Source organism: Eptatretus burgeri, chromosome 13, assembly GCF_056783735.1.
Source record: "Eptatretus burgeri isolate ZD-2024b chromosome 13, Ebu_testis_v1, whole genome shotgun sequence".
NCBI lineage: Eukaryota > Metazoa > Chordata > Myxini > Myxiniformes > Myxinidae > Eptatretus > Eptatretus burgeri.
Genome location: NC_140973.1, coordinates 8,596,916 through 8,624,415, shown reverse-complemented (window position 1 = coordinate 8,624,415; position 27,500 = coordinate 8,596,916). Strand labels below are relative to the sequence as shown.

Sequence of the window (27,500 nt, the reverse complement as noted above, 5' to 3'; positions counted from 1 at the left end):
AGCGCTGGGCGCGGTACTCCTTTCGCATCATGCGCCCGTTCTTGAACACTTTCATCGTGGGGTACTTGGATATGCGGTAGCGGTGTGCAAGATCGGCTGCACACACATACAAACAGGAAGAGTTAAAAATAGTCGATCTTTCCTGACACCGATACTCACCCGCAGCTCTTGCGACAATTTTACAGGCACTAAGAATGTACAACACATCGACGACTGAGACCATGATAGTTGGCACGACAACAATCTGTCAAAAACATTAAGATAGACATTGAAGAATAAATCATAAAATGCAATACGTTTTAGTGTACACATAATTGCATTTTATCTCTTACATGTAAAAGATAATAAGTTTGCAATTGCGAACTCAACTGTCAAATCAAATGTTTAGCAATTTGTGAAGCAGCTCATTTAAAAATGTCTTTGTAAAACTTCGACTTATTCCCTCGGCCACCAAAGGTGGGCGGACGTTATGTTTTCACTCCTGTCTGTCTGTGAACAGGACATCTCAAAAGGTTGTGGATGGATTCGGAAAAAATTTAGCAGACAGGCTGGATGTGTGACAAGGAAGAATTGATTCAGTTTTGTTGAATATCCAGATCCTGATTTGAGAATGTTTTGAGTGATTCTTCACCATTGAATGAAAGGGCGAAAACGATATACAACACGATATCTCAAAATGTTATGGACTGACTTGGACAAAAATTGGTGGACAGGTTGTGTTCATGACAAGGACGAAATCGATTCACTTTTGGTGAACATCCGAATCTGGACAGAGATCTGAGAATTTATGTGATTCTTCACCATTGAGAGATGGGGCCAACAACTACTGTATATATAGCATGATATATCAAAAAGTTATGGACGGATTTGGACGAAACCTGGTGGATGAGTTGGGTAGGTGACAAGAACATGCCGATTAGATTTTGGTTTAGGTTTGGATTCAGATATGACACATCAGTGGGATACAAAACACAAACTGTTCAGCCTGGCAGAGGTATGCGCTCTACCAAGTGCCCTTCTAGTTGGAATTGTGAATACAAGATAAACTAGAAGCGCATACCTCCACCACGTAATCCCTGATCCACGAGAACATACTGGGCCCAATACATTTTTGAAATATCATGCTATAGAGTACGATATCGTTTTTGGCCCAATCTCTCAATGGTGAAGAATCACTTTACAAATTAAATAATTCTCGTATCCAGATCCGGATTCGGATCTTCACCAAAATCGAATCAATTTGTCCTTGCGACACACCCAACTTGTCCACCAAGTTTCACCCAAATCCGGCCACAACTTTTTGAGATATCCTGTACACAGCCAGATAGACAGACAGACAGACAGAAAGGGGTGAAAACGTAACCTCCTTCACCCTCGGTGGAGGAGGTAACGATTTGGAAAGTAAATGTTTTAAAGAAACTTGTATGTACACCTTTCAATGAGGAACAAAGAATGATGAACTGAATCACCATTTTGAATGAATGTTTTGGTTGGAAGAGAGCGTTGAGCCGGGTGTAGTTATCTCTGAGTTTCAGTGCACTACAAATAAATCTTTCTCTTGCAAAAGTCAACATTCTAAGTCCTGGCATTCTGAAAGCAGAAATAGTTTGACAATTAAAACCACATTGACAAGACATGGTATTATTTAAAAATTTGCTTCATCTGAGTAATAATATAAGCAGGCTGTCCTTCCCTTTAAAGTATTCACATTTCCTATATTATGCCTTGGCATCGCTTCCTCACATGGAATGAAATTCCTTTCCAACATCAGCAAAAGTTCAAACAAGTAAATGTGTAAAACTTCGGTTTCATGCGAGGAAACTGAACTCCACACTTGGGTAAAGAAACTTTGCAAAAAGACAAACGAAGATTCTTCCTCTGTTGTGTCCCTTTACCATGCTGTCGGTGCGTCCCTCCCTTTCCACAACCTTGTTCTGTTATATTCTGGTACGTTCTGTGTTCTTGCTCTTCCATGAGCCTCAACTTCGTATACAAAAAAAAAGAAAAGAATCATGTGTTGTTGCACACAAAAGAATCAACAAAATCAATTGTTTTCTTTCTTTCTTTCTTGTTTTTCAACAAAAGCACAACACAGAACAGATTGCAAATAAAACCAGGCTAAATCGATGGCACCCGAAGCAACAAAGCTTACAACCCTCGGTTGAAGATTTCACGGAGGACCCAAGAGAATATTGTCAGGATGCACGCACAAACACACTTGCTTACTCAGCATTATCCTCATTAAATAAAGCAAGACATTCGGCACCGGCGGTGAAAGTGCACAGGGCCAATTATTAGGACTCTGGGTCCAATTACGCGTCTCTCGCAGGGCCGTGGGAGGGAGGGACACGCTTGGCCTTTTACTCTCCCCCCTTGACTGCGACAATCCCCACGTACAACTTTCTTTGGAAACCCACGAGACTTGCTCACTGGCGACGGAAGCAAAGTAACACTGCCAGAACAAGCGGCAAAAGGGCAACTCATTTAGAATTAGCATCACACATCAATCAGCACACAATGAATCCAGTGCCCGGGAGACGATAAAACACACGATGCAACGGCCTACCAAGCCTGCGACAAAGGACAATCACCTTCCAAGTGATTTGGCACATCAAACAAAAGCAGAAATTAATTTTTGTATTTTTTCTTCTGACCTTGTTTGCAACTGTAAGATATTCGGCTAAATATTTCAATAAAACCATTTGAATCCACCCCGCTTGCCCGCCCCTTCTGCAGCTGGATTCGAAAATATTTGTAACTGAACTCCACACTTGGATAAAGAAACTTTGCAAAAAAACAAACGAAGATTCTTCCTCCGTTGTGTCGCTTTGTTCGGTTGTGCTTTGTTCTTTGCTTTGTTTGGCTTCTCATTTTTCTTGTAATCAGATTTTGTGCACAACACATCTTCTACCGATGACATCATTTTTTGAAACCTCTCGATTTTGTAAAAATTGGTTCCAGAACTAAATATAAGATCTATCATGTATTGTAAGGAATCCAAAATTTATGATCTTTAGGGAACTGATGCCATGGGTGCATTGTTCATTAAATAATTCAAACTTCTCTTGAACGGAACGCAGGATTTCCATTAAATTGATAAAAACTGTCATTATGGTATTTTCTATTTTCTTTTTTCTTTTTAGCAATAGTCCAATTCACATTTCAGTGGGGGAATATTGAGATAAAAAACAGCCTTTTTGACCAATGTTCGAATGACGAGCAGTTCAGCAGAGCATTTACATTATAGAAATGGTGACAAACTTATGTTTCAACATATTTGTTGGGAAAAAATCTAATTGGTTCTGTCCATCGTGTATCTCACTTGATTGCTGAATATGACACATCCTCAATGTCAACAAGAAGACCCAACATAGTGGTGTAATGGTTGGAGTGTCCACTCCGGTCTGGGAGGTCGGCGGTTCGAACACCTTGGATTTGCGGTCAGCAGCCGAGTCAAACCAAAAAATTTTTAAATAGTACATGCTGCTTTCTTGTTTGACTTTCAGCATTTAAAAAAGGATATAGCATGGCCCAACAACCATAGCTTGGCAATAATAGTGCAGGCTTTGTTTGGGCTTAAAGACTTCCTCCTGCACCAAAGTTCCTTGTAAGAATGTGAGGGAGCTCGTATTATAATATGATTATAAAACCATCCCCCAAATCTCATTTTACAAGGGTGATCAGAAAAACAAAGAAGAAAAATTTTTACAACCCCAAAGGTTTTTAGATTTTTGGATGGCCAGGCACAGTTGAGACGACGAGCCTTCATAAACCTTTTTGATTAATGCGCAGTATCAAGAAGTAACAAGGACAAAAAAAATAAAAAGGCATAAAATGTCAAAGCCCCCGTTTTAGTCATTTTGCTGTACACACGTTATCTGTGTGCCAAAAAAGGGCTAGCCCATATTTATTGACAACCAGTTGGCCATCTTTGATCAGATTGCAAAATAAAGTTATGTGCAAGTGTATGCCATCATGTCCTGCACTTGTGCCATGTTTGAACAAAATCGGACCATGCATGTCGAGAAATGGAAGGCGATACGTTTAAGTAACCAAATGGCTACCAGTCAGCCATCTTAGATCTCATGTCGGAAAAAAAAATGACGTGCTTATGTAAGCTATCATTCATTACACTGGGGAACAAAGTTTTTCTTGCCTTGGTCTTACATAATTTGAGTGTGCTGAATTCAAATTTGAAGTTAGATTCTCTCTGTAACCTCTAGATTTTTTGCAATCCACCATTATCAACATTTATTTGGTAAGTTACAATTTGTATTCAAAGTAAATTTATATTAAACATATATTTTGCAATTCAACATTTTCAACATTTACTTGGTAAGTTACAATTTGAATTAAAAGCAAATTTAAATTAACATACATTTCGACATAAAGATGATAGGTAATTCAGAACAATTGATAAGGATGGAATGCAAAGTTCAAATAGGTCCTATTCAGGCAAGAATTTGCGCTTGTAGCTCTTGCATTTGTGGACTTCCACAGGGCAATCTCGTTTGATGCTCCAGCAGTAGTTTGCCATCATATTTTTGTCCCATTGCCCTTGATCGCGCTCTTCCATCGTCATGAGGTCCTGATGGAAGCGCTCTCCCTGTTCCTCACTTACAGCCCCAAGGTTCTCAGGGAATTGATCAAGATGACTATTAAGGAAATGGAGCTTGACACTCATGTTGCACCCAAGATCACGAAAAGCCAACAGCATTCTAGTAACCAGAAAAATCATAGTTATCTGCCTTTTTGTTACCAAGAAAGTTTTGTATAACTGCGACGAAAGACAGCCACGCTGTCTTCTCCTTGTCATTCATCTTCCTTACAAATTCTTCATCATGAACAAGGGCACGAATTTGAGGTCCATCGAACACACCTGCTTTGATCTTCTCGAAAGACAAAGCAGGAAAAGCAGAAACTATATGTTGAAAACATTCACCATCAGTACTCAATGCCTTCACGAACTGTTTCATCAAGCCGAGCTTGATATGGAGTGGGGGAAAAATGATCTTCTCTCGGCTGACGATTGGGTCATTCACAATGTTTGGCATGCCTGCTTCCAGAATTTCACGGATGGGCACTCCTTCTGGATCCAGTGTTTCTCTCGAGCTCGGCTGTCCCACATGCAGAGATGGCATGGAAACTTTGTGAAGCCTTTCTGTTGACCAAGGAGAACGTTGACCATTTTCAGGTCCACACAAATGATCCAGTTGTGCTCGTGATATTTGAGTCATTATGTTCTTCTCACAAATACACTGAGTGACCAACTGGAACCACTCCATAAACATTGCCATTGTGCAAGCGAATACACTTGAGGCTGTATCCAGAAATAATCGCCATTCTGTTGGATCATACGAAGTAACACCTAATTAGCTGAGAAGACCTGGGATATCGTGGCAGTAAACAAACTGCTTGTCTTCTGAGAAAAAGGCGACAAAGATCTGGTCCCGCTTTCGGAAATATGAAACATTTGCAGGGTGGTCAAGTAGATTTTTTTCTTGCAGCCTGGAGGCTAATATCTCAGCTGCTTTCTTGGAGAGCCCCTAATCACGCACTAAGTCATTCAATTCCAGTGGGCTAAACTGCTGAGGGGTAGATGATTGTTTGGTATCAGATGAGGAGGCTTCAGATTCTGAAACCATTTCTTGAAGCCTGTCATCACGACCCTCGTGCTCTTGCTGATCATGTTCACTGCCTTCATCTTCAGATAAGACAAAACCAATAAAGACTGGAATGGGGAGTTCCTCAGAGTGCGGAGTAGGTCGAATTGCTGAGGGAATACAGGGATAGGAGATCTTTTGCCGGTTTTTCTTGCCGACACCCGTTGTGTTGACCAGGCAAAAATAGCAGTCAGTTACGTGGTCCTTGGGTTCTCGCCAAACCATGGAAACTCCAAAAGGCAGACCCTTTCGTTTTCCTTTTGTCCAGTCACGAAGCATTTCCTCACAATTATGACATACAATATGAAGAGCCCATTTATTGTCTTGGTCACCAATGGGGAACATCAAAATAAGCTTTATAGGTATGCCTTACAAACGATGTTATATTGCGCTTTTGACGAAGTAGTGTGTAGCAGCCACATACATAACAGAATGCATCAGGATTATTTACAGATTTATGTCTTATTGAAGAAGCCATGATCAGATCTGAAACAAAGAAAAACATACAGTTAAAGAATATATATCAATAAAGATAAATAAATATCAATAAAGATAAGGAAAATTGATGTCAAATAAATCGTGAGCAAATCGTTAGCAGCAAAACGAATACGGTCTATAGTTATTTAGCAGTTTAGGTATCATATATTTCCACTAAATTCCGAAATCGCACCCCTAGTTCTCAAGTTACCCCGAGTGCAAATAGCTATGGGTGTCCTTTTTTGTGAAAAATCGCAAGTTTCAAATTGCATGAAAACTAGAGCATGTAGAGGAAAACTGATTTCAGAATTGAAATCAGCGTTGAAAAAATACATAGAATAAGTTGAAAAATCTCATGCAACAGATAATAAGAAAAAATTTGTTCCCGGTGTTATCTGTGTGCCATGTTTGAGTAAGATCGGTAAATGCAGGTCTGAGAAATGGTTGAGGACATGTTCGATTCCGGGTTTTTTGCAACGAAAATGATGTCTACCAGTCGGCTATCTTTGATCAGATCGCAAAATAAAGTGAGGTGCACGTGTATGCCATCATGTCTTATGTTTGTGCCAAGTTTGAACAAAGTCAGACAATGCATGTTTGAGAAATGGTTGGGGACACATTTAAGTAACAAAATGGCTGCTAGTTGGCCATCTTGGAGCTGATCTTGAAAAAAAAATGACGTGCTTACTGCTTATGTTAGCCATCATTCATTATGTGTGCCAAGTTTGAACGAGATTAGTAAATGCATGTCTGAAAAATGGTGGAGGACGTATTCAACATTGGGTATTTTTACAACTAAAATGGCAACCAGTTGGCCATCTTCGATCTGATCTCGAAACAATGTGACGGGCATATGTAAGCAATCATTCTTCATCTGTGTGCTAAGTTTGAATAAGATCGGTAAATGCATGTCTGAGAAATAGTAGAGGACGTGTTCAACAGTGGGGTTTTTTTAACAACTAAAATGTCCGCCAGTCTCCCAGTCGGCCATGTTTGATCAGATCGCAAAATAAAATGATATGCACGTGTATGCCATCATGTACTGTGCTTGTGGCAAGTTTGAACAAATTTGGACCAGGAGTGTCTGAGAAATGGTTTGGAACATATTGAAGTAACAAAATGGCCGCCAGTCAGCCATCTTGGATATGATCTCGAAAAAAATGACGTGCTTATGTACGGAATAATTCGTTACCTGTGTACCAAGTTTGATCAAAATCAGTAAATGCATGTCTGAGAAATGGTTGAGAACGTGTTCAACATCGGCTTTTTTACAACTGAAATGGCCACCAGTCAGCCATCACTGATCACATCGTGAAACAAAATAATGTGCATATGTATACCATCATGTGTTGTCTTTGTGCCGTGTATGAATAAAATCGGCCTGTAGATGTCCGAGATATGGTTGCAGACCCACGCACACATGGACACGAAAAATCGAGACCAAATCCATAAGCCCCGCTTTGGACTAAGTCCAGCAAGGGCCAAAAACACTCAAATGTTCAGAAAATTAAATGGAAAGAGAAACAGTGTGTCAGATTGTAGATATCAAATCTAGAGAGATAGGGATAATAGGAATGCGGCAAATGTAAGGGTATCGTAAAGAGTACATCAAATGAAGAAGAGGTGTACCAAACAGCCTCATCATTCTACATATTCACGACTATCGAGAGATACAAGTACACATGGCACTTGACGCAAAGTCAATCCACACCTTGTTGCTCACAATCAACCCGCGCAAACACGATGGCCTTGTCTTGAGGGAACTCCTGAACGGTGATGAAGGCTGCTTCGTCAAAAATCGGATGCAGCAATTGGCTGAACCGACACCTGTGACACAATCACAAGCCAAGCAAAACAGGGAAGAAAAAATATATAGATTATATATGTATGATAATAATAATAAGAAGAATAACTAGAACTGCCACTTTATAACTGCTGGCAGTGATAACCGGGTACCAAGGCGTCCAGCTTTGCAACAATACGGGACCGATGAGTTACGAACCGAGTAACACGAAGTGTTCAATCTATTTATTGCATATGCAATTAACTCTGTTTCCTGGGGACATCGTCGGTATCAACTGAATTGGCATTTCAATTAACTGAACACGAAGCAATAAATGTGCAGGAAATGTCACCGTGCGTCCACAGGGTAGATCGGAACTCCCCCGAGTAATTATAAGCCCCCCAATACGTCTCTCGAGTATGCGGGATTGATGAGTTATTGAATTGGTGTTTAAATAACCCGAACACAAAGTAATAAATGTGGGCACCATCAGTGGGATTCCCCTGAATCTAATGAGGCCCCACACGTTTCTCTACGATGCGGGATTCACAAGTTATGCACTAAGAAACAGGCCATGTTCCATCCATTTATTATGCACACAATTGACCATTTTTCCTGGGGCCATCATCAGTATCAATTGAATTGGTACTGCTGTACCCTCAAACGCATGTAGGCACAGCCAAATGAGCCTTATGCAAAAAAAAAATATTGAAAAGTTCTCACAGCTCAGATTCAAATCATTAAATAATGCTGGCTGCCAGACCTTGTGGCTGACCGAGTTGAAATTCAAAACATATATTCCACCTGTCGGCTCAATTATAATTGTGAAGTTTCACATTTATTGATGCAGTGGTTCCAGAGTAAATATTATTTAATATGTTCTTTCAATCCGATATGGCTGCCAAACCATGTGAATTGCGACATCATAATTTTTACCGTATATGCGGCCATGGAGTTAGATGATAGTTGCAAAGTTTCACTTCAATAGGGTAAGTGGTTCCAGAGAAAACATTATTTAATATTTTTCTTAAATCCAATATGGCTGCCAAACCATGTGACCCATCAATTATTCATAAACAAACTTATGTCCCCTTGCATTGGAGAATACGTATGTGAAGCTTTCCCTTGCTATGACCAGCCGTTCTGAAGAAAAAGATGTTTGAAGGTTTTCGAGTAAATTCAATATGGCCACCAAACCATGTGACCTGTCAATTAGAAATTAACAAACTTGTAAAAGGATGTATTGAGGAAAGTGTGCGTGAAGTTTTACCTAAATCTGTCAAGCTGTTCTGGAGAAGATTAAAAAAAAAAAATTTCAATCCAATATGGCCACCAAACCATGTGACCTATCAATTAGAAATTAACAAACTTGTAAAAGGATGTATTGGGGAAAGTGTGCATGAAGTTTTACCGAAATCTGTCCAGTTGTTCTGGAGAATATTAAGAAAAAAATTAATTTTCAATCCAATATGGTCACCAAACCATGTGACCTATCAATTAGAAATTAACAAACTTGTAAAAGGATGTATTTGGGAAAATGTGCGTGAAGTTTTACCTAAATCTGTCCAGCTGTTCTGGAGAAGATAAAAAAAATTAATTTTCAATCCAATATGGCTGACGAACCATGTGACCTATGACATCATAAATTTATATTCTTCCTCCAATAGAGTAGGGGATCACATGTGTGAAATTTCATGTTAATCGGATGAGGTGCAATTTTCTATCCAAGATGGCTGCCAAACCATGTGACTTGTGCTGTCATAATCTTTTTTTTTTACCATGCATGCAGCCATGGCGTTCAATGATAGTTGCAAAGTTTCGCTTCGATTGGTGAAGTGGTTCCAGAGAAAACATTATTTAATATTTGTCTTCAATCCAATATGGCTACCAAACCATGTGACCTATCAATTATTCATGAACAAACATGTGTGTGTATATATATATATATATATATATATATATATATATATATATATATATATATATATATATATATATATATATATATATATATCCCCTACCCAAGGAGAATATGTTTGTGAAGTTTCCCCTTGATCTGACCAGCCGTTCTGGAGAAGATGTTTGAAGGTTTTAGGGTAAATTCAATATGGCTGCCAAACCATGTGACCTATCAATGAGAAATTAACAAACTTGTAAAAGGATGACATGGGGAATGTATGTGTAAAGTTTCGCTTCAATCTGTCCAGCCGTTCTGGAGAAATTTTTTTTTTTCCAAAACAAAATGGTTGCCGAACCAAGTGACCTATGATGGCATAATAATATTTTTCAACAGTGAATTGTTGCGTAGATGATGCTCAAGAAATTTCAAATTTTTCCGATGCAGCGTTCTCCATGTCAAATTTTCACTGGGATATCACTTCATGAATGACGTCATGAAAAAATCACTCATGTTCCCCATGGGCAGTTCTTCACATGTGCCAAACTTCCATTTTTTCCATTGCACGTTTCAAGGATAGAGGGTCCAAAGTTTTTCGGTTTTTAAAAGATGAAGCCTGCACCATGTGACCTATGACGTCATAATTATCAACTCATTATGCTGTCATAAAAGATACATACGACGGTGAAAATTTTGTGTCTATTGGATTTACGGTTCCCGAGAAAATGATTTTTAAAGCGAAAAAAACCCCCTAAAAAATCACCGGCGGAATAACAATAAATAATATTACCCAGCCTTGTAGGCTTGGTACCCTAATTTTAAAGGTCCCATATCACTCAGAAGTACTGAAATTGCACATATGTATGTCCTATCAGAGTTTTTCATCGTGATTTCTGATCTGACTATGTTTTTTCACAATACTCGTTCTGTAAAATGTAAAATTAAAAAAACAAACCTCTTAGGGAACGCCCCTAAAAATTCTGCCGAAATCTACTGAATGACGCGTAACCCACATGACGTCATCTCCAGAACAACAAAGGCTGCACGCAAATTACTCGGGTTAGTGGTCTACGTGATTGTATTGGCTTTCTGTGTGTTTCCGCATTTGATTGATCGATTCAAACGCTTCGTTCATTTCTGCTTTAAAAAAAATCAAACATTTGGTTTTGAATAATGGATGACATGGACTTTGATTTGTCTGGTAGCGACAGTGAGTGCGAGAGAAATGAAGGATTTTGGTCTGAATCAGATGGAGAATTGTCGGATAACGTAGTCGCGGGAGGTGAAGTTCAGGCAGCTGGGAATGGAATACGGCCTTAGCAGTTCGAGCCCGAAGCAGGACAAGCAGAGGAAACTGGCGATGAAATTCCAGGTGTTCATGATGATCGGGAGGACAGTGAAGGAAGACTTGGCAACAACAACTGGTTAGACTAAATCCTATTCGTAATTCAATAATGTAAATTCGACTTGCATACTGCTCAATATCAGAAACATTTTAGTGAGGTGACGTGACCAGCGCAGCGCAGCGGGCATGTTGCACTGCGGACAATGAATCGCAAGCAAGGCCAGCCCATGTCATCGGCCGTTTCTCTCTGCGCATAAAACGAAGCAATCTCGCTGTCCGGATACGATGAAAACTTGTGTGCAGAACATACCTTGCGACACAATTGTCTAGAGTAGTCTGATAAATCTGACGTTCTGATGCATTTTTATTTATTTTATTCCTACTGTCGTCATGTAGCGCCAGTAGAAAACAAGGAAGAGAAAAGAATAATAAAACAAAGCTACAGCACGTCAGATTTATCGGATTAGTCGGACGGACGACGGATTTATCGGACGACATTACTTTTGATGATGGCTAGTGCATCAGGTTTCAGCCTCCTCAACTTCTGCAAATAGAACAGCGAATAGAGCCCGTGATCAGTCACTGTGTTCGAAGTGGGCGCTGCAAATGACGCTCGTGTCACTGGGGCCTTTCCAGTTTCCCCTCGTCATCTTCACTTTAGATGTCCATATTCTCCGAAGATTCTCATCTTTCGGGAATACATGAAGGCTTACACAGTCTTTGGTTGTATTGCTGCATCCTGCTACGATACATCTTGCAGGCATTTTCGAAAGTTTTAAAACTCTTAAAAACTTTCGCGAAACAATCACAGGAATTAAGACGATCAGTGAGATAGCAAACACATGTGCACAATGCATTTGTACGTACTTTATACGGCGCGCGACGTCTCATCAATTGACTTGGAGCGAGTCGCGTTCTGGAGATGACGTCAATGGTCATGTGACCTGCGGTTCGCTGAACTCCACTTTTTTGAGGGGCAGGGCATAGCAAGTTGTGAAAAGCACTACAAATGTTCAAAATATTGGTCTCGTTATCCCATTGTTGATTTAAAAAAAGAAATATGGGTGATTTCTTCACTAGGAAGGTCAAGTTAATATATAAATAACCAGAAACTTTTGACTTACAGGGGACCTTTAAAAAAACCCTCACATGAAATAATGCTATCACAGTAGAAAGTTTGTGCACTTGTTAAACCAGGAAGAGATGACTAGCTTAACACTAAAGAGCTGCGATTGTAGAAGGCTAATGGTTCCTGGTATAGCCAACTCATAATATGAGCCAATGAGTGGTATTTGAAATTCTGTCTCAAAAAGAAAACAAAGTTTTTTGCAAAAATTAAATGAAAGATGAAATAATTTTTAAAAAGGGAATTAAAATATACTGAAAATTAAATATAAGGAAATTAAATACATGAAAATTAGTGGAAAATTAAATCAATCAAAATTGAATATATATATATATATATATATATAAATATATATATATATATATATATATATATATATATATATATATATATATATATATATATATATATATATATATATATATATATATATATATTGTTGCGGTTCTTGGAACCGCATGCATCCAACATACAGTGGTCCCAAGACAGTTATTCCATGATTATACGTGTAGATAGTCCCTTTCCTTTAGTCAAGCGGGACAACAAGGGAGTGCGTTGCGATGATCTCATAGCTAGGTTTGCTTACATCATTTTTTTCTTCATTTCATTTCTACTCATCTTTTCGTCTGATTATTCCTGAGGTAAATCTGAGCCATGTGCGCCTTCGCTGTGAGGTGGGCCCTCATGGAGGCCAGCACGTGCGGCGCTGCTGTGAGGAAACGACGGCGCAGAGCCCTCGTTCCCAAGTGAGCCCGAAACCCCACGTGTGCCGAGCGAGTCATATAGTGCGCTTAGCAGTGCGGGATTATCAACTCGAGCTTCCAAAGATCTGGGGAAGATTGCCGGTTGCATTAAAATGGCATGTGAATGAATCCCTCTAAAGAGGCTGCACGGATTGTGTTTTTCACAACACAGGAAACACAGCCAGCACGACACCCACGCTGCACGAAACGCCTACGGAGGCCGATAAAGTCGACTCCACGCCATGTTGGGCGGGATACGAGTGTGCGAGGTGTAAGGCGGCGCTTTCCTTTTCAACCTCAATATCCGACACATATTGGTGTTCGCCCCACACACACGCCAGCAGAGTCATGCGAATGCGGGCGCTGGCCATGTGCCTAATTGCTGAACCCCGCGCACTGTATAGTATGTGCTCGAAGGCAGACACGTACGCCGCTCGCGAAACATGCATGGATTTATCCATAACGATGTACCTACGGCCCTCGCTGGTAGCAGCAGATTCTCCACGGATGGTGAACGTCTTCTCATCTCTACGGCCAGCAAAGCTGCGATTGAGCCGGGGAATGTACACTGTGGGCCACGTTGGCACGCGCGGAGTGAGCGCGTTGATCGGCACTGTTCCAACGCCCGAGCGGGCATGCGGGACCCTCGGCCAGTCGCCAGGGCACGGCGCGGGGGGTTTTGCAGGACGATTCACGTGCCAATTTCGGTATGGGCGATTCGTGTCATGTCGTGGGGTCGGAGAGGAGTATTGCCGCTGTCTGAGATGGCCTTACCGGAAACGAAGTGAGGCGGTTTCCAGCCAAAGTTAGCGGGCCACGTGAGGGGTCGGGGCCAATCGGAGCGCCCAATTTAGGTGATGACGTTTCGATTCGGGGTGGCCCCAGCCCCCGTGCGGCAAGTCCTATAAAGGTCGGAGCAGTCCCTCCGTGTGTGTGTGTGTCTGTATCTGTGTGTGTGTGTGTGTATATCTATCTATCTATCTATCTATCTATCTATCTATCTATCTATCTATCTATCTCTCTCTCTCTCTCTCTCTCTCTCTCTCTCTCTTTCTCTCTCCCTCTCTCTCTCTCTCTCTCTCTCTCTCTCTCTCTCTCTCTCTCTCTCTCTCTCTCTCTCTCTCTCTCTCTCTCTCTCTCTCTCTCTCTCTCTCTCTCTCTCTCTCTCTCTCTCTCTCTCTGCACGACCTGCCTCCTGCTGTCTGGACTCCGCCTCATCTCCACCCACATGACGTCAACCCCACCTGCCTACCTCGTCCGCCTACCACTCCGTCCTCGCACTCTAGACTCCGCCCATTCTCCACTCAAGCTCCTCCTTCACGAACACGGTCTCGACACGTGCGGCTGAAGTCAGAGACTACACGCCCACTGTTGGGTACCGCACCACAGAGCACCCCCCCTCCCCCGGAACGTATTGGTGGCACGTCGTGCTATCAAGCACAAAGGTACCGAGATCACAGCCTCAACTCCTTTTCCTTCCTGTTGTAATACTCCCTCTTCATCGGGTTTTCTGTGTCTGTGTGTGTGTGTGCTGGTGCCTGTCTGCTTAAGTAAGACTGCAGAAGATCGTTATTATTTTCATGTCAAGTCTGCTCTGTGTCCCTTTTGTAAGTTGCCTGTATATTTGCTGCACCACACCTCTCTCCCCTATCTCTGCACAAAACACCCTAATAAATCCTGATCGTACCACATACCTTTCCTCGCCCATTGTTAATAAATTATGATTAGAAATGTTCCCAGCTCGTCTTTGTGGTTTCTTTCATTGATCCAGCATGGTCTGAATCCTAGCTTAGTCGGGGCTTTATTCCCAACGATTCGTTCCTTTTAGCCGGTACGTCCTTGGCAGTGTCGCTCGGCTGCATCCGATCCGGAAAAGTGATCCGATCTGGTTCGGACAAGGCGTACCGAGGGAGTGTTCCCTGGTAATTGAACCAAGTGATTAATTAGGTAACCCAATTAAGCCATAGACAGGAGGACCCGAGGTCACGCGGTTGAGTTATTGGCATCCACGGTCGGTTGAGCGACCCGCCGGGTCACAGAATTATCCGTGTGCGACGGCCTACAATTCCGGGGAGTCTGGTGGGAACTGAAATAGCTTCCCACACCTAGTGGTCTTCTCACCGGACCCCCAGCCCGCAACAATACATATATATATATATATATATATATATATATATATATATATATATATATATATATATGTATGTATTGTTGCGAATTCACGCCCGCCGGCATGCGAGCGGCCACGTAACTCGAATCGCGGCACGTCGCCCACCGGACGGACAATTCCGTCGTGACCCTCTCGGACTAACGCCGGGAACTAGTCACGGGTGGGCCTTTCGGCCTCACCACGATCGTGCCAATCGGCCCCCCGCGTGGGATAGGGTTGTTTGCCAAATTCGACCTACCTAAGTACCCACACGGAGGGTAGACCGGGCGATCGCACCTCGCCGCAGGTCGACTTCGGACACGGGCCACTTTAAGCGACCCGTTCCGTACTATCGGGATAACCGAGCGGTGTTATCGTCAACCTCGACGGTTCCGATTAATTCTCGGGCGTATTTAGCCCACTACCATCCCTTTACGTGAAGTAAGATGGAGATTCAATTAAAGAAAAGACGAAGCGAAATGGGAAAAACAGTTCAACATAAGGCAAATTTATTCCGCGGCAAACGGAAAGCACACATATACAATTACAACAATTATGCACCAAAAGCAAATGTAACAAAAGGAACACAACAATTATGCACCAAAAGCAATTGCAACAAAAGAAACACAATGCAGATCTACTACCGACTACGCGAGCACACGGCAACACTTACACAGTTTTACTTTACAGACGGCGCCGACAACATATATACTCAAAAGCAAAAGAAAAGGGCCACCCTCAACGACAAGGGGACAGACGGGGCTGTGGGCCGAGACCGCGTGGAGCCTACCTGTCTTGTGATGAGCCGCAAAATGGCGGCGGTGCCCCGACTCCATGCTCCTGCGCGGGTTTCGTTGGCACTGCTTGGAATGGGGTGGGAACGGGACCCCCTTTTCGCACTATCTCAGCGCGGGGGGAAACGGGGGGGGTTGTTGATGCTCTGGGGAAAGAGGATGGCTGGCTGGCTTGGGTCCCGCGACGAGCGACTCCACTGCGCCCTCGACCACGTTCCCGGCTTCCCCTCTCTGCAGCTCCCCGACAGACTCCGAACCCCGACAGACCGACTCTCCTCCAGACCCGTCTTGACTGCTGCTGCCACACTTCGCCGCCGCCACACCTCTCCAACTCGCCCGAGCCCGAAACAGAAACTCACTGAATTCGCCCCGCGCTCGGCGCTTTATAGTGCAGCAGGAGAAACCATATGCAAATTTCCGGATCAGGATGCGCTCGGGGGCGGAGCCACGCTCGCCCATTGGACGGAGGAAAAGTGGGAGTGAACCTCCCCTGATCCTCGAATTTGCATATATCGATTCTACTCCGACGCGCCTGGAGGCGGGGCCAAATCACCCCGCGCTCGCTGATAGGACGGAACAGAAGTGGGCGTGTATCATTCCTGATCCGACTTCCCCTCGGAAAGGCCGCTCTTTGTACCCGCGGCTCAGCGCGCGCCCCGTACGAGGCCAGGACAGCCTGACGCTCGGCGCCCACAAGCGGTGCGGGAATGGCGGCAGAAGGAGGAGAGGTGAAGGTGGTGGAGGGTTTATCGTGGCGGTGATGGCCATGGCGACGCTTGGAATGGCGGTGATGCGATCTTTACGGGAGCGAGCCGTGACGGTAAAGGTCGTGGCTGTTGGCGCTGTTGTTGTTGTGAAGCGGCGTTGCGGTTGGTGGTTGTTGTGTGATGGCGGTTGAGACGTGGTTGGTTCAAAATAAAGATAGAACAGAAAAACGGCTTAAACCTCTTAAAGGATCACAGCCCGAATGAATCACATTTATCCCCTCTAAACAACGGGTTTGGGGCTAACTACACAAGTACTTACAGAGATATCTCACCTACGGGACCTGAATGGTGGTTTGTGAATTTCCTCAACCACAACACTACCCCCTCCCCTTTTTACAGACTCGTCCCGAGTCGTCAAATTTTCGTGTGCCATCATGTGTAGTTCTCCCCTAGTACGTTTTACCTACGGATCCCTGAGTGCGACATTCATGGTATTCGTGTCCCCAAAATAAATAACCTGAGGGCTGAGTAACTGAGTTCGCTTCACGACGGGTTTTTGCGCTTTTATCGCTTCTTTATTTTTCAGAATCCTACACACGGTCGATTTCGGCAGCTCGAACATGGCAGCGAGATCAGACACACGCGTATCGTTCTCATGCTTAGCGATAAGTTCTTTCTTCAACTCAATTGTCGTTCTCACAGACTTCCTCATTCCTATTTGCTTCACTGCTCTTCTTGGGTGCCATGGTGGATGCACAAGGGTGATAATTGAAAAAAAATGCACAAATCAAGGTGAAAACACGAGGTAAGTAGCGATCGACACACGAGAGATGCTTTCACGAGTCCCTCCACCAACGAACTGAATGAACAAAGCGCGAAGATGCGGGTTGAACAGGCGGGGGAGACGCACGTGAACAAACATGAACGCCACGTTGTGTTCGGTTTTCGAAAATGTGTTCGGTTTTTAGGGCAAAATTTTCTCGAAAAAATTGTTCGGATTCCAATTTGTTCGAACAATGGGGCGTTCGGATTCTGGGAGCACACGGTGAGGGTTAGGGTTATATATATATATATATATATATTATATATATATATATATATATATATATAATATATATATATATATATATATATATACACACTGTATATCGAAAATTGTAAAAAGAAACACTAAAAAAAAATTTCTTTAAATAATGGAAAATTTAAATTGAAAAATTAAGTCATTAAAAACGTGATTTAAAATAGGGGGAAAAAAAAAATCAATATGTACGTACAAGTAATTGAAAATTGAAAAATTAAATAATAATAATTTAAAAATTACCCCCGTGTGGGGGTGACGGTCATCTATATAATACAACAAGTCCTCAATGTTCAGTTCAGGTAACCGTGAAACAGTCCAAACTAACCGTTTAGATTGAAATAGTTCACAGAGATACACTTGGATAATACTACTAATGACATAATTAATAAATATGTATTGTTCATTTAGTACCCGGATTAACACATCAGAATCGCCAGTAAGTGCAATACGTGGTTTTCCGGTCCGTCCACTCTCTGGGGACATTTCACTTCCGGTTGTAGAAAAAAACGAAAAATAGGATTAGCTCTCGGATATTATGATAATCCTGTAGATTATTCTTCACTGATTTTAATGCAACTTTCAGAATGAAAATTGGTCAAGTATTTATAAAGATATTGAGGTTTGAAAAATCGTTAGAGCTAGCAAATGCATTCATTATTAATTCCACAGAAGTTTCGTGACACTGCACAAAGTAACATGTCAAGTATGAAAAACATTTTGTATGCCAGATTCATTAATTATTAATTCATTAATTATGGAATGTACTCATTGATATATTAATCTGAAAGCCCGAAGCATGTAGCATAATTTATCACTTATCCCCTCATCCGGGATCCGTGGCCTCACCCCACAGCCTGCAGCCCTATGTTCGCCGGTGATTATGTTAGATATCGGCACGATCGAGAGGAGCCTGCGAATTATCCCTGTTGATGCACTGAATTGATGCAATCGTTCGGCCAGAATATTCGTTGTCAAGATGTTGCGTGATTAAATCACCAATACAGTCACTCAAATTTATACCGCCGACATACTTCTTAACAATCACCTTCGCCCCAGAAACCACAGTCAATCTGAACCACGCTGGACACTGCTCAGACGCCATGACCGGACTACTGCGCAGTTCTACTACGCAGTTTGGTTAAAGATGACTCGGCATTTTGGCGCGCGCACACAAAATTATATTTTGAGATTTCGGAGTGTAGGTGTAGAGATTTCGTGGTGACAAAAAAAAAAATTGAAAAATCGGCGCTGAAGTAGACGACAACCTTTGACATTTTTTCTCTGAGTAGACGGCTGCGGGTCGCCGGTAACCGGCTTCTAAGGAAACCCCTGGAGTGGTGTTTGTCTCTGGACAACTTGGCTCCGAATGTTCCAGGTGGTGTTTGTCTCTGAGCGGTATTCATCGTCTAATTAGTAGCAACTGAATTATACACATTATTTTGTTTCCATCTTCATTGTTATTCTAAGCAGAATGATTTTGATGAGATAGTGTGAATCATAATTGATGCTTCACCACACGTCTGCCTTCCCTTCCTCCCCCCCTCCACCCCTTTTCCTCATTCCCCCTCCCTCCCTCCTCTCTCCTTCCCCCCTCCTCTCTCGTTCCCCCCCTTCCCTCCTCCTCTCTCTTCCTCCCTTCCCCCTCTCTCCTCCCCCTCCTCTCTTCACCCCTCCCTCATGTCTCTTCCCCCTTCCTCCTGTCTCTTCCCCCCTCCCTCCTATCTCTTCCGCCCTTCCTCCTCTCTCTCGCTCCCCTCTCTATCTCCCCCTCCCCCTCCCCCCATCTCAGTGCTTCCATCAGCGAAGTGACGGGTGGCATTTGCTAGTATATAATAAATTAAAAACCGACGTATCATTTTTCATCCACTTCAGCAACTGACACACCTTTCACCAATTGCTGTTACAGATTCATAAAGGAGAAAGGAGATTAATGCTATTCGATAAAAAAAAAAAAAATGCGAACATGATTATTCAAAGGCAGAGCCAAACGGGTTGCCTGTTTAATTGCACCATGCAACATGAAGGAAAGCCAATCAAATTTCCATTGAACGTCAAGGAAAGAGAGCACATCCATGTGGGAACCCAATTCTCATTAGATACAAAACAATCCACAAAAAAGGAAGAAATCTAATTCGCTCTGTCAATCGTGCATCTCACTTAATTGCCGAATATCGCCCACCCTCCGTGTCGACAAGAAAATGCGTTTTTTATATTATTTATTCTCGGCAAATACACTCGTGCCCGTACCTGCTACAACTGACTGGCAGATGAGAACGCTGGGGATTTCGTAATTCATCCACACCAGACCGGCATTGGGGAAAGGTTTGTGTCGAGGGAATTGGGTGCAAGCAAATTTAAGGCACTTTGACTTTTCAATTAAAATTGACAAGGAGTGAGTCCCACCTACTTTTTCTCGTCACATCCCATCGGATCCAGTAACGAGTCATCACGTCAATGAGCAGAAAAGTACGCAGCACATCGATGATCATTTCAACATCTAATTTCATGAATGGCTTTTTGAAGTGTTGCCAGCCTCATTAATAAAACGCGGTTAACAACTAATTGAAACAACAAAAACAACAATCATAGCAATGAAAGTAGATGTAATAAATAATTTTAGTAAAGAGCCAGCAATACTGATAAAAGGAGGAAAAATGTTTCCCTCGATCACATCAATAGTCCTTTTAATATCACGAACACCAAGGGCTTTTAAGCGTTCATTACAATGCTGCATCTCAGCAACGGCTTACTTGATCCTCTCAGATATCGCAGGATAATTTAACTCCATAATACATGCAATAAAACAACACAATTGTCACCATCAGGTGCAAAATACACCTGTTGACTATGAATGGCTGGTCCGATGTGCATAAAATCTATGGGACGATCAACTCAACTTGTGCAATAAAACTATGCTTTTGCCAGAATTACATTTCAATGCATGAATAATGTTTCAGATTTGTAGTTACTTTCAGACATGATTTTGAAGCGAAACAAAACCAACCAAAATGTACCACATGTTGTTTTTAATCAAAACAAGGACACAAGACCTAGATAAGTGAAACATATTTGTTGAATCGCAGGTTAAACTTGCAAAAATTATTTCTGCTATATGTGCAAGTCGACTCAAGAAAGAATGGATTGCAAGGATGGTTCGTGTTATGAATCAGCCTCGATAAAACCGAATTTAAACCTTAACGTTTGGTGAGATATACAGGGGATGCCCATATTTTCCACTTTGTAAAGAAGGTATTCATAAAACCAGATGCAATTGAGATTGGTGGTCGCAAAGTCGATTCTCCATGGAATTAACTTATCAATGTATACATGTACTAATAAATGCTGATGGCGTTGAGGGTCGGACCTCGAATAGATACAAGGCCGTGCCGGTTTTCTTCTTATAAAGATGTCTACATGATTTTTTTTAAATTTCCATGGAAGTTAAGCATTTCACCACATGCTTGATGTTATTAGCTGTTAGATTACATAAGGGTTGCACATGGATGCTTTAAACATCATCGTGTTTTACGACGTGGGAAAGGATTTTCTCTTGAGAATGTACCATGTAGCTGTTTTTTGCTTCGAACGGCCTCACATTCATTTAAACTTTAATTCAATTTCTGTTTTCACTTTTCACAGTCGCGAAGGTAGCTAAACACTCAATTGCAGCAAGGTTTGTGAAAATCAGATGTTTTTTCATGGCCTTGCATCATATTGTGGATTTATAGATAACGCAATGCGAGATGAGGAGCTTCCATATGCTTCCAAGTGGCTTCATGACTTTATCTTACGTTTTATTCGCTTTATGTTTCCACGTTTGGTATTTGCTAATGTCGGTCCACTTGACTAAAACAAATTCCATGAAAATCCATTGAAATTTCATGAATTTAGATGGTAGAGAGATTTTGTATAGGGAATGTGAGGCATCTCGAATGCTCTTGGCAGCCTCATGGCCTTGCTTAACTCTGATTTCATTTATATTTCCACTTTTTAAAAAAATATATATAATCGCAGACACAGATTCAGACTCAAGTGCAACAAATTATGTTAAAGTCTGACCAAAAATACCATTTTCAGAGGTAATTACATTGAATTTCAAATAACCGAGATGGACCTCAAAGGGACACTATATAATTTAATGCATTCACTGCTTGACCTCGCACCCTGTTCCCCAGAGGGACTGCTTATCCACAGCATCTGCCAGATCCGTGTCTATATTTTTGGAGGTTTCGTGAGGTGCTCCACAGGGAATCAAAGCAAATCTGGTGAAAAACGGACATTTTAAAATAAAGTTAAAACGTTTGCACGGACTGTGAATCAATATACCACATGACACCTGCACAGACGAACAGGCAACCTGGCGGATTTTCTGCAATGTTTATTTCACAGACGATTGAACTTTGCGATGTCTCCATGGTTGTTCTGCATTAAGCTGCAGCTCTTTCGTGGATGAAGTCATTTTAGTTCATTAACTGCTGCATGGGCGGTGAAGACCAGCTTTAAAGTTAAAGGGATACTATATATTTAAATAGGGATACCCTATATAGGGATACCCTTTAATTTTAAAGTTAAAGGGATTAAAGGGCTGCAGCCACAGCCTGGCCAGCCGTTCCTGAGCAACCATTTAATTGGAGTGCTTGATCGAGTGCTTAAGCCACTTGCCGAGCACCCTTCAGTCGATGGCGGTACAGTTCATGTCCTGATCGGGATGTACAGTCAGCAGTTGCTACAAGGTAGAGGTACATGACTTGCAAAGGTAATATGGTTTCTCTTTGTGAGTTTCAAAGCAAAATATATTTGATAACATCCAATTCCCAAGCCGTTTGCCATATAAAGCTGTTTTCTAAATTACAGAGCCAAATTTTTTTTCCGTCACATGACGATTGGCAGCTGTTTATTATTATTAATGTTTGTACACATCTCCTGAAAACGTTGATTATATCATTTCTTTATTGAAATTCCCCCCAACACAAGGGTGAAAGCTACTCAAGGTTTTTTTGGCTGTATACAGTACATACTGTAGTCGATAATCACACTGACTCCAATCTGCCGATTCCTGAAGAATTGCCAATATCGGCCAAGCACTAATACTGTGTGTGTGTGTGTGTGTGTGTGTGTGTGTGTGTGTGTGTGTGTGTGTGTGTGTGTGTGTGTGTTTTTCATAAAGCAAAACATTTTCTCTCTGCTAACTCCCCTCTCCCCACATTTATATATCTATATAAATCTGTATCTCTCTCTTTCTTCCCCACCCATGATGAATGATGAACTGCTTGTTCCAAGTTGCAGCCTATTCCACGTCAAAGCATGGTTGAGCAGGCCAAAAAAATGGTGGCTTCAGACCCCAGCGAGGTAACCCAGGATTCACATAAGACCCCTTTGAGAGTGAGTGGCAAAGTTTCATCCCGTATCTTTTGGAGGTTCTATAAGGTTTTCCTTTGTCCTCGCAGCTGTTTCAAAAACATTTGATCATCAGATTTGCTTTACAAAGGTTATATGTTATCGGATTTGCTTAAGCACTGAAACCGGATACTGTTTTAAAAATCCCCCTCTTCATTCAATCTATTTCAATCCCTCCCATCCTCAATCCATTTGAAACCCTTTTCCTCATCTTTCTTCCCCCCTACACCTTCCCACAGTGCAAATCATGCCCACAACGTGATGACACGTCTTCCAACACAAACATTACATTATAGAACATAATCAGCCATATTCCAAGGTAATTCCTGCACTGGGTGCATAACCTACAATGCCCCACTGCAGCACCACTGGGAGTTACCCTCTGAAAAGTTACGAATGCCAGATGCAGACCAACCTTCCAAAAAGCTCTCAAATACGTGCACCAATGGGGAAGCAACACGCAGGGGTCAGAGAGTGTTGGAGCAACCCTTGACCCCTGAAGGCCAACCTCACCTAAGGCCAATACAAGAAAAGTCATGCTGGGACGAGGATCTGAGAGTGGACAGAAGCATGAGGTCCTTGGGGCACAGCAGCCCACATAGTGACGTACATAATCTTTCCTTTCTGTCTCTATACCCCTTAATTTGGTTCCTTGAGATGCACAAAAGAGCTATCAATGATTGAATCTCTTGACCCGTCTGGGCGAGGTACTGACATGCACCTCACACCTTCCTCTGGAGCCAACCCTGCATACACCACACCATTCTCTACATATTGCACACACACACGCGCACACACATAATTTCTTTCCTTCCTTCCCTTCACACTGGGACCAAGGTAAGCTCGCCGGCTTTCATCTGGTGAACAAGGGGCCGACCCAGTGCCCAAAATATATGTATATGTATGTATGTATGTATGTATGTACGAGGTGTGTTCAAAAAGTATCCAACCTTAATTTTTGTGCGTAAACAAATGAATCTCGGGAGGCGTGGTTTGGTGCACATATGTAGGCGATCCTAATCTGTACGCGTGAATATTTTCCCGCTTGCAGAAGCTGTCAGTCGCCGACAGACCGCCGATGAGTGAGGAAGTGTAAGTGAGCGCCGTCGGATTTTCGTTTTTGACAAAATGACGGAAAAATTTGAACAGCACTACTGCATCAAATTTTGTGTAAAGGTTGGCGATTCCCCAGTGGAAACGATCCGCAAGATTCAACAGGCCTTCGGGAACAAAGCAATGGGCACCACACAGATAAAAGAGTGGTACAACCACTTCAAAGATGGTCGCACATCAGTGGAAAGTGAAGCACGTTCTGGTTGGCCCTCAACATCCCGAAATGAGATCGTCATTGACCAAGTGAGGACCCTGCTGATGCAGAATCGTCAAATCACTATCAGAGAACTTGCAGATGAGGCGGGCGTCAGCATTGGATCCGTTCATTCCATTGTGACTGAGGATTTGGGCTTAAGGAGAATCTCAGCGAAGTTCGCGCCAAAGCTGCTAACGATCGAGCAGAAGAAACTCCGTTTGGAGATCGCACAGGACATGCTGGAGACTGTGAACAGCGATCCCAACTTCTTCAACACAGTGATCACTGGCGATGAGACCACAGTGATCCGTCATTTTGTCAAAAACGAAAATCCGACGGAGCTCACCTACACTTCCTCACTCATCGGCGGTTTGTCGGCGACTGACAGCTTCTGCAGGCGGGAAAATATTCACGCATACGGATTAGGATTGCCTACATACGTGCACCAAACTACACCTTCCTCGCTTCATTTGTTTACGCACGGAAAATGAAGGTTGGATACTTTTTGAACACACCTCGTATGTATGTATGTGTGTGTATATATATATATATATATATATATATATATATATATACATATATATATATATATATATATATATATATATATATATATATATATATATATATATATATATATATATATATATATATATATATATATATGTGTGTATCGATACATATGGATTCTCCACAGAATGATTGTGGCATGCAAGATTATGCAAGGGGTTTTTTCGGTGGTAGGGGTTCAGTTATTTGCCTAACTTACTACCTTACTTGTAAATACATGCCATATTTTGTTTATAAACTGTCTCCATCCTGCCTGATTGTCTCTTTCCACAATTGGTTTGACAGCATATGTAATAGACAGGATGTTATACTCCATTAATGCGCTACATTAGCTTAGCCAACCTGCCACCCAAGGTTTCGCTCGGCTGTACATAATAATTAGACAGGATGGGAAGTCGAGAGCATGGTTGCCTCGTTTGGATAACTGTATCACTGGTAGGTAACGTGATAATTTGGGACGAGGACCCTGCTAGATTTCGTTGCCTAAACCGGCGGTTGCTCAGTGTAGTGACTAAACAATTTTTCTTTGCATTTTGCTAATATTTGTAATAAATCAATTGTGTGAACACGAGTCATCAATCAGTGCAGTTCTTCCAGAGCCAAAAGACGTAGCGGACATTGAAAGGCACTTTACGGGACCTCATCATCACGGCACGTTAGTGGCTCGCGTTGTTTTCCTTATTCACAAGTCCCTCAACAGATCAATATTTAATTGTGACTTTTGTTTCACACCATGAAGACAATTGAGCGAAGTGGATTTCATTTGTTTGGTGAACAACCATGACGAAAACGAATGAGTCTCCTCTTCTGTTTGCCTTTTCGATGCCATTTTAAAGCCGTGGCGGCTCAACACCAAGAAACACTTTCTGTTTCACCAACCACTGCAGAAACGACGAACGAGTCATATTTTTTTTTTTTTTGTATACCTTGGTCGAGGCTCGTATGAGAGCTAACACACAACTCACAGCAAGGAGGCATGAGACAAGAGGGGCGGGAGTGGAAGGGACAAAACAGTGGGGAACAGACACATTAGGTGAACTGTGGAAGAGAGAGGGATGGGGATGGGACGGGGAACATGGCGAAGAGAAGATGGACATTTCAGGGACTTTCAGGAAGGAAAGCAGGAGAAATGAAGGAAGTGGGCTTGGGTGGATTATCGGGGGTAGAAAAGATCGAGGATTTGGATGGGGGAAGATAAGAGGTGGTGGTGAACAGCTGTTTTGAAAGCCTGGAGGGAAGAATGGGAAAGAATAGAGTGAGGAAGTTTATTCCAAAGGCGGGAAAAAGAGGAATGAAAGAGTGAAGATGAGCAGTGATTCGTGATTTTGGTAGTTTTACCAGAAGGGGGTTGTTGGCGGACCTTGAGCGCCCTGTGGAAATGTGGTGGGGACAAATCGCAGAGAGAGCAGGGGGGGCAAGGCTGGAGAGGAGTCGGTATAAGACAGAAAGACCACCGACCAACCTGCGGTGATTGAGTGAGAGGCCCAAAGACTCAGCTTCATTGCGGGAGATGCCGATGATCTTAAATGCCCTGGTTTCGACAGCGTGAAGCCGAGAAAGGTGGGAGGCAGGAGCACCAGCCCAGAGGGGAGAGCAGTACTCCATCAGGCTACGGACAAAAGCTTTGTAAGTGGTCAGGAGCTCAAGAAGGCCGAGGAAGGACTTAGCACGACGGAGGATTCCCAGTCGGCCACTGGCTTTTGAGGCGAGGTTGGAAATGTGACTTTCCCAGGAAAGGTCATGGCAGATAGTGAGACCTAGAAGCTTAAAAGAAAAGACTTCTTCCAGAGGATTGTTGAGAAAGTGGATGGGGGGGGGGGGTTGTAAACGGTCCTTTCGAAGAGACATAGTGAGAGTGTGAGATTTGTATGGATTGAAAGACATGTTCCACGTGTTGGACCAGTTTGTGATTTTATCCAGATCTGCAGTGAGCGAAGAAGCTGCTGCTTGCCGGTCTGAGGGATGACAGATGGTACGGCAGAGGGTGGAGTCGTCGGCAAAGAGAAATAGAGGATTTTCCAGAGAGTCCGAGAGATCCTTGATGAAAACCAGAAAAAGAACTGGGCCCAGAACGCTACCTTGAGGAACTGCAGCCTGCACAGGAAGAGGGGATGAAAGAACTCCATTTAGGGCCACACGTTGACTGCGACAGGAGAGGAAGTCTGCGAGCCATGAGTGGAGATGGCCTTGAATACCATGGGAAGAGAGTTTGGTGAGTAGGGCAGGGTGCCAGACTGTGTCAAAAGCACGTGATATGTCCAGGGATACGGCTCGGATTTCCTGTCTGGCATTGAGGACCTCCATCCATTGATGGGAGAGCAGAAGCAGCATATCCAGGGTAGAGTGACCTGGTCTGAAACCAAATTGATGATTGGAAATCAAGCCATTGGAGAAGAGGAAGGATTTCATATCTGAGGCGATGATGGATTCCATCACCTTGCTGATGATTGGGAGAAGGC

The 27,500-nt window shown here is 42.7% G+C and overlaps 1 protein-coding gene across 1 annotated transcript in view; it reads right to left on the bottom strand.

The window, feature by feature from the left end:
* Window positions 1–27,500, bottom strand: part of ERP44 (endoplasmic reticulum protein 44) — a 115,552-nt gene that overhangs the window by 30,536 nt on the left and 57,516 nt on the right. The window contains exons 4-5 of the mRNA XM_085851007.1: window positions 7,852–7,967; window positions 1–96 (exon numbers count right to left, since the gene is read on the bottom strand). The exon at window positions 1–96 is cut by the window's left edge and continues 89 nt beyond it. Of these exons, the coding sequence (XP_085707133.1) occupies window positions 1–96; window positions 7,852–7,967 (212 nt within the window). The remainder of the gene's footprint in view (window positions 97–7,851; window positions 7,968–27,500) is intronic.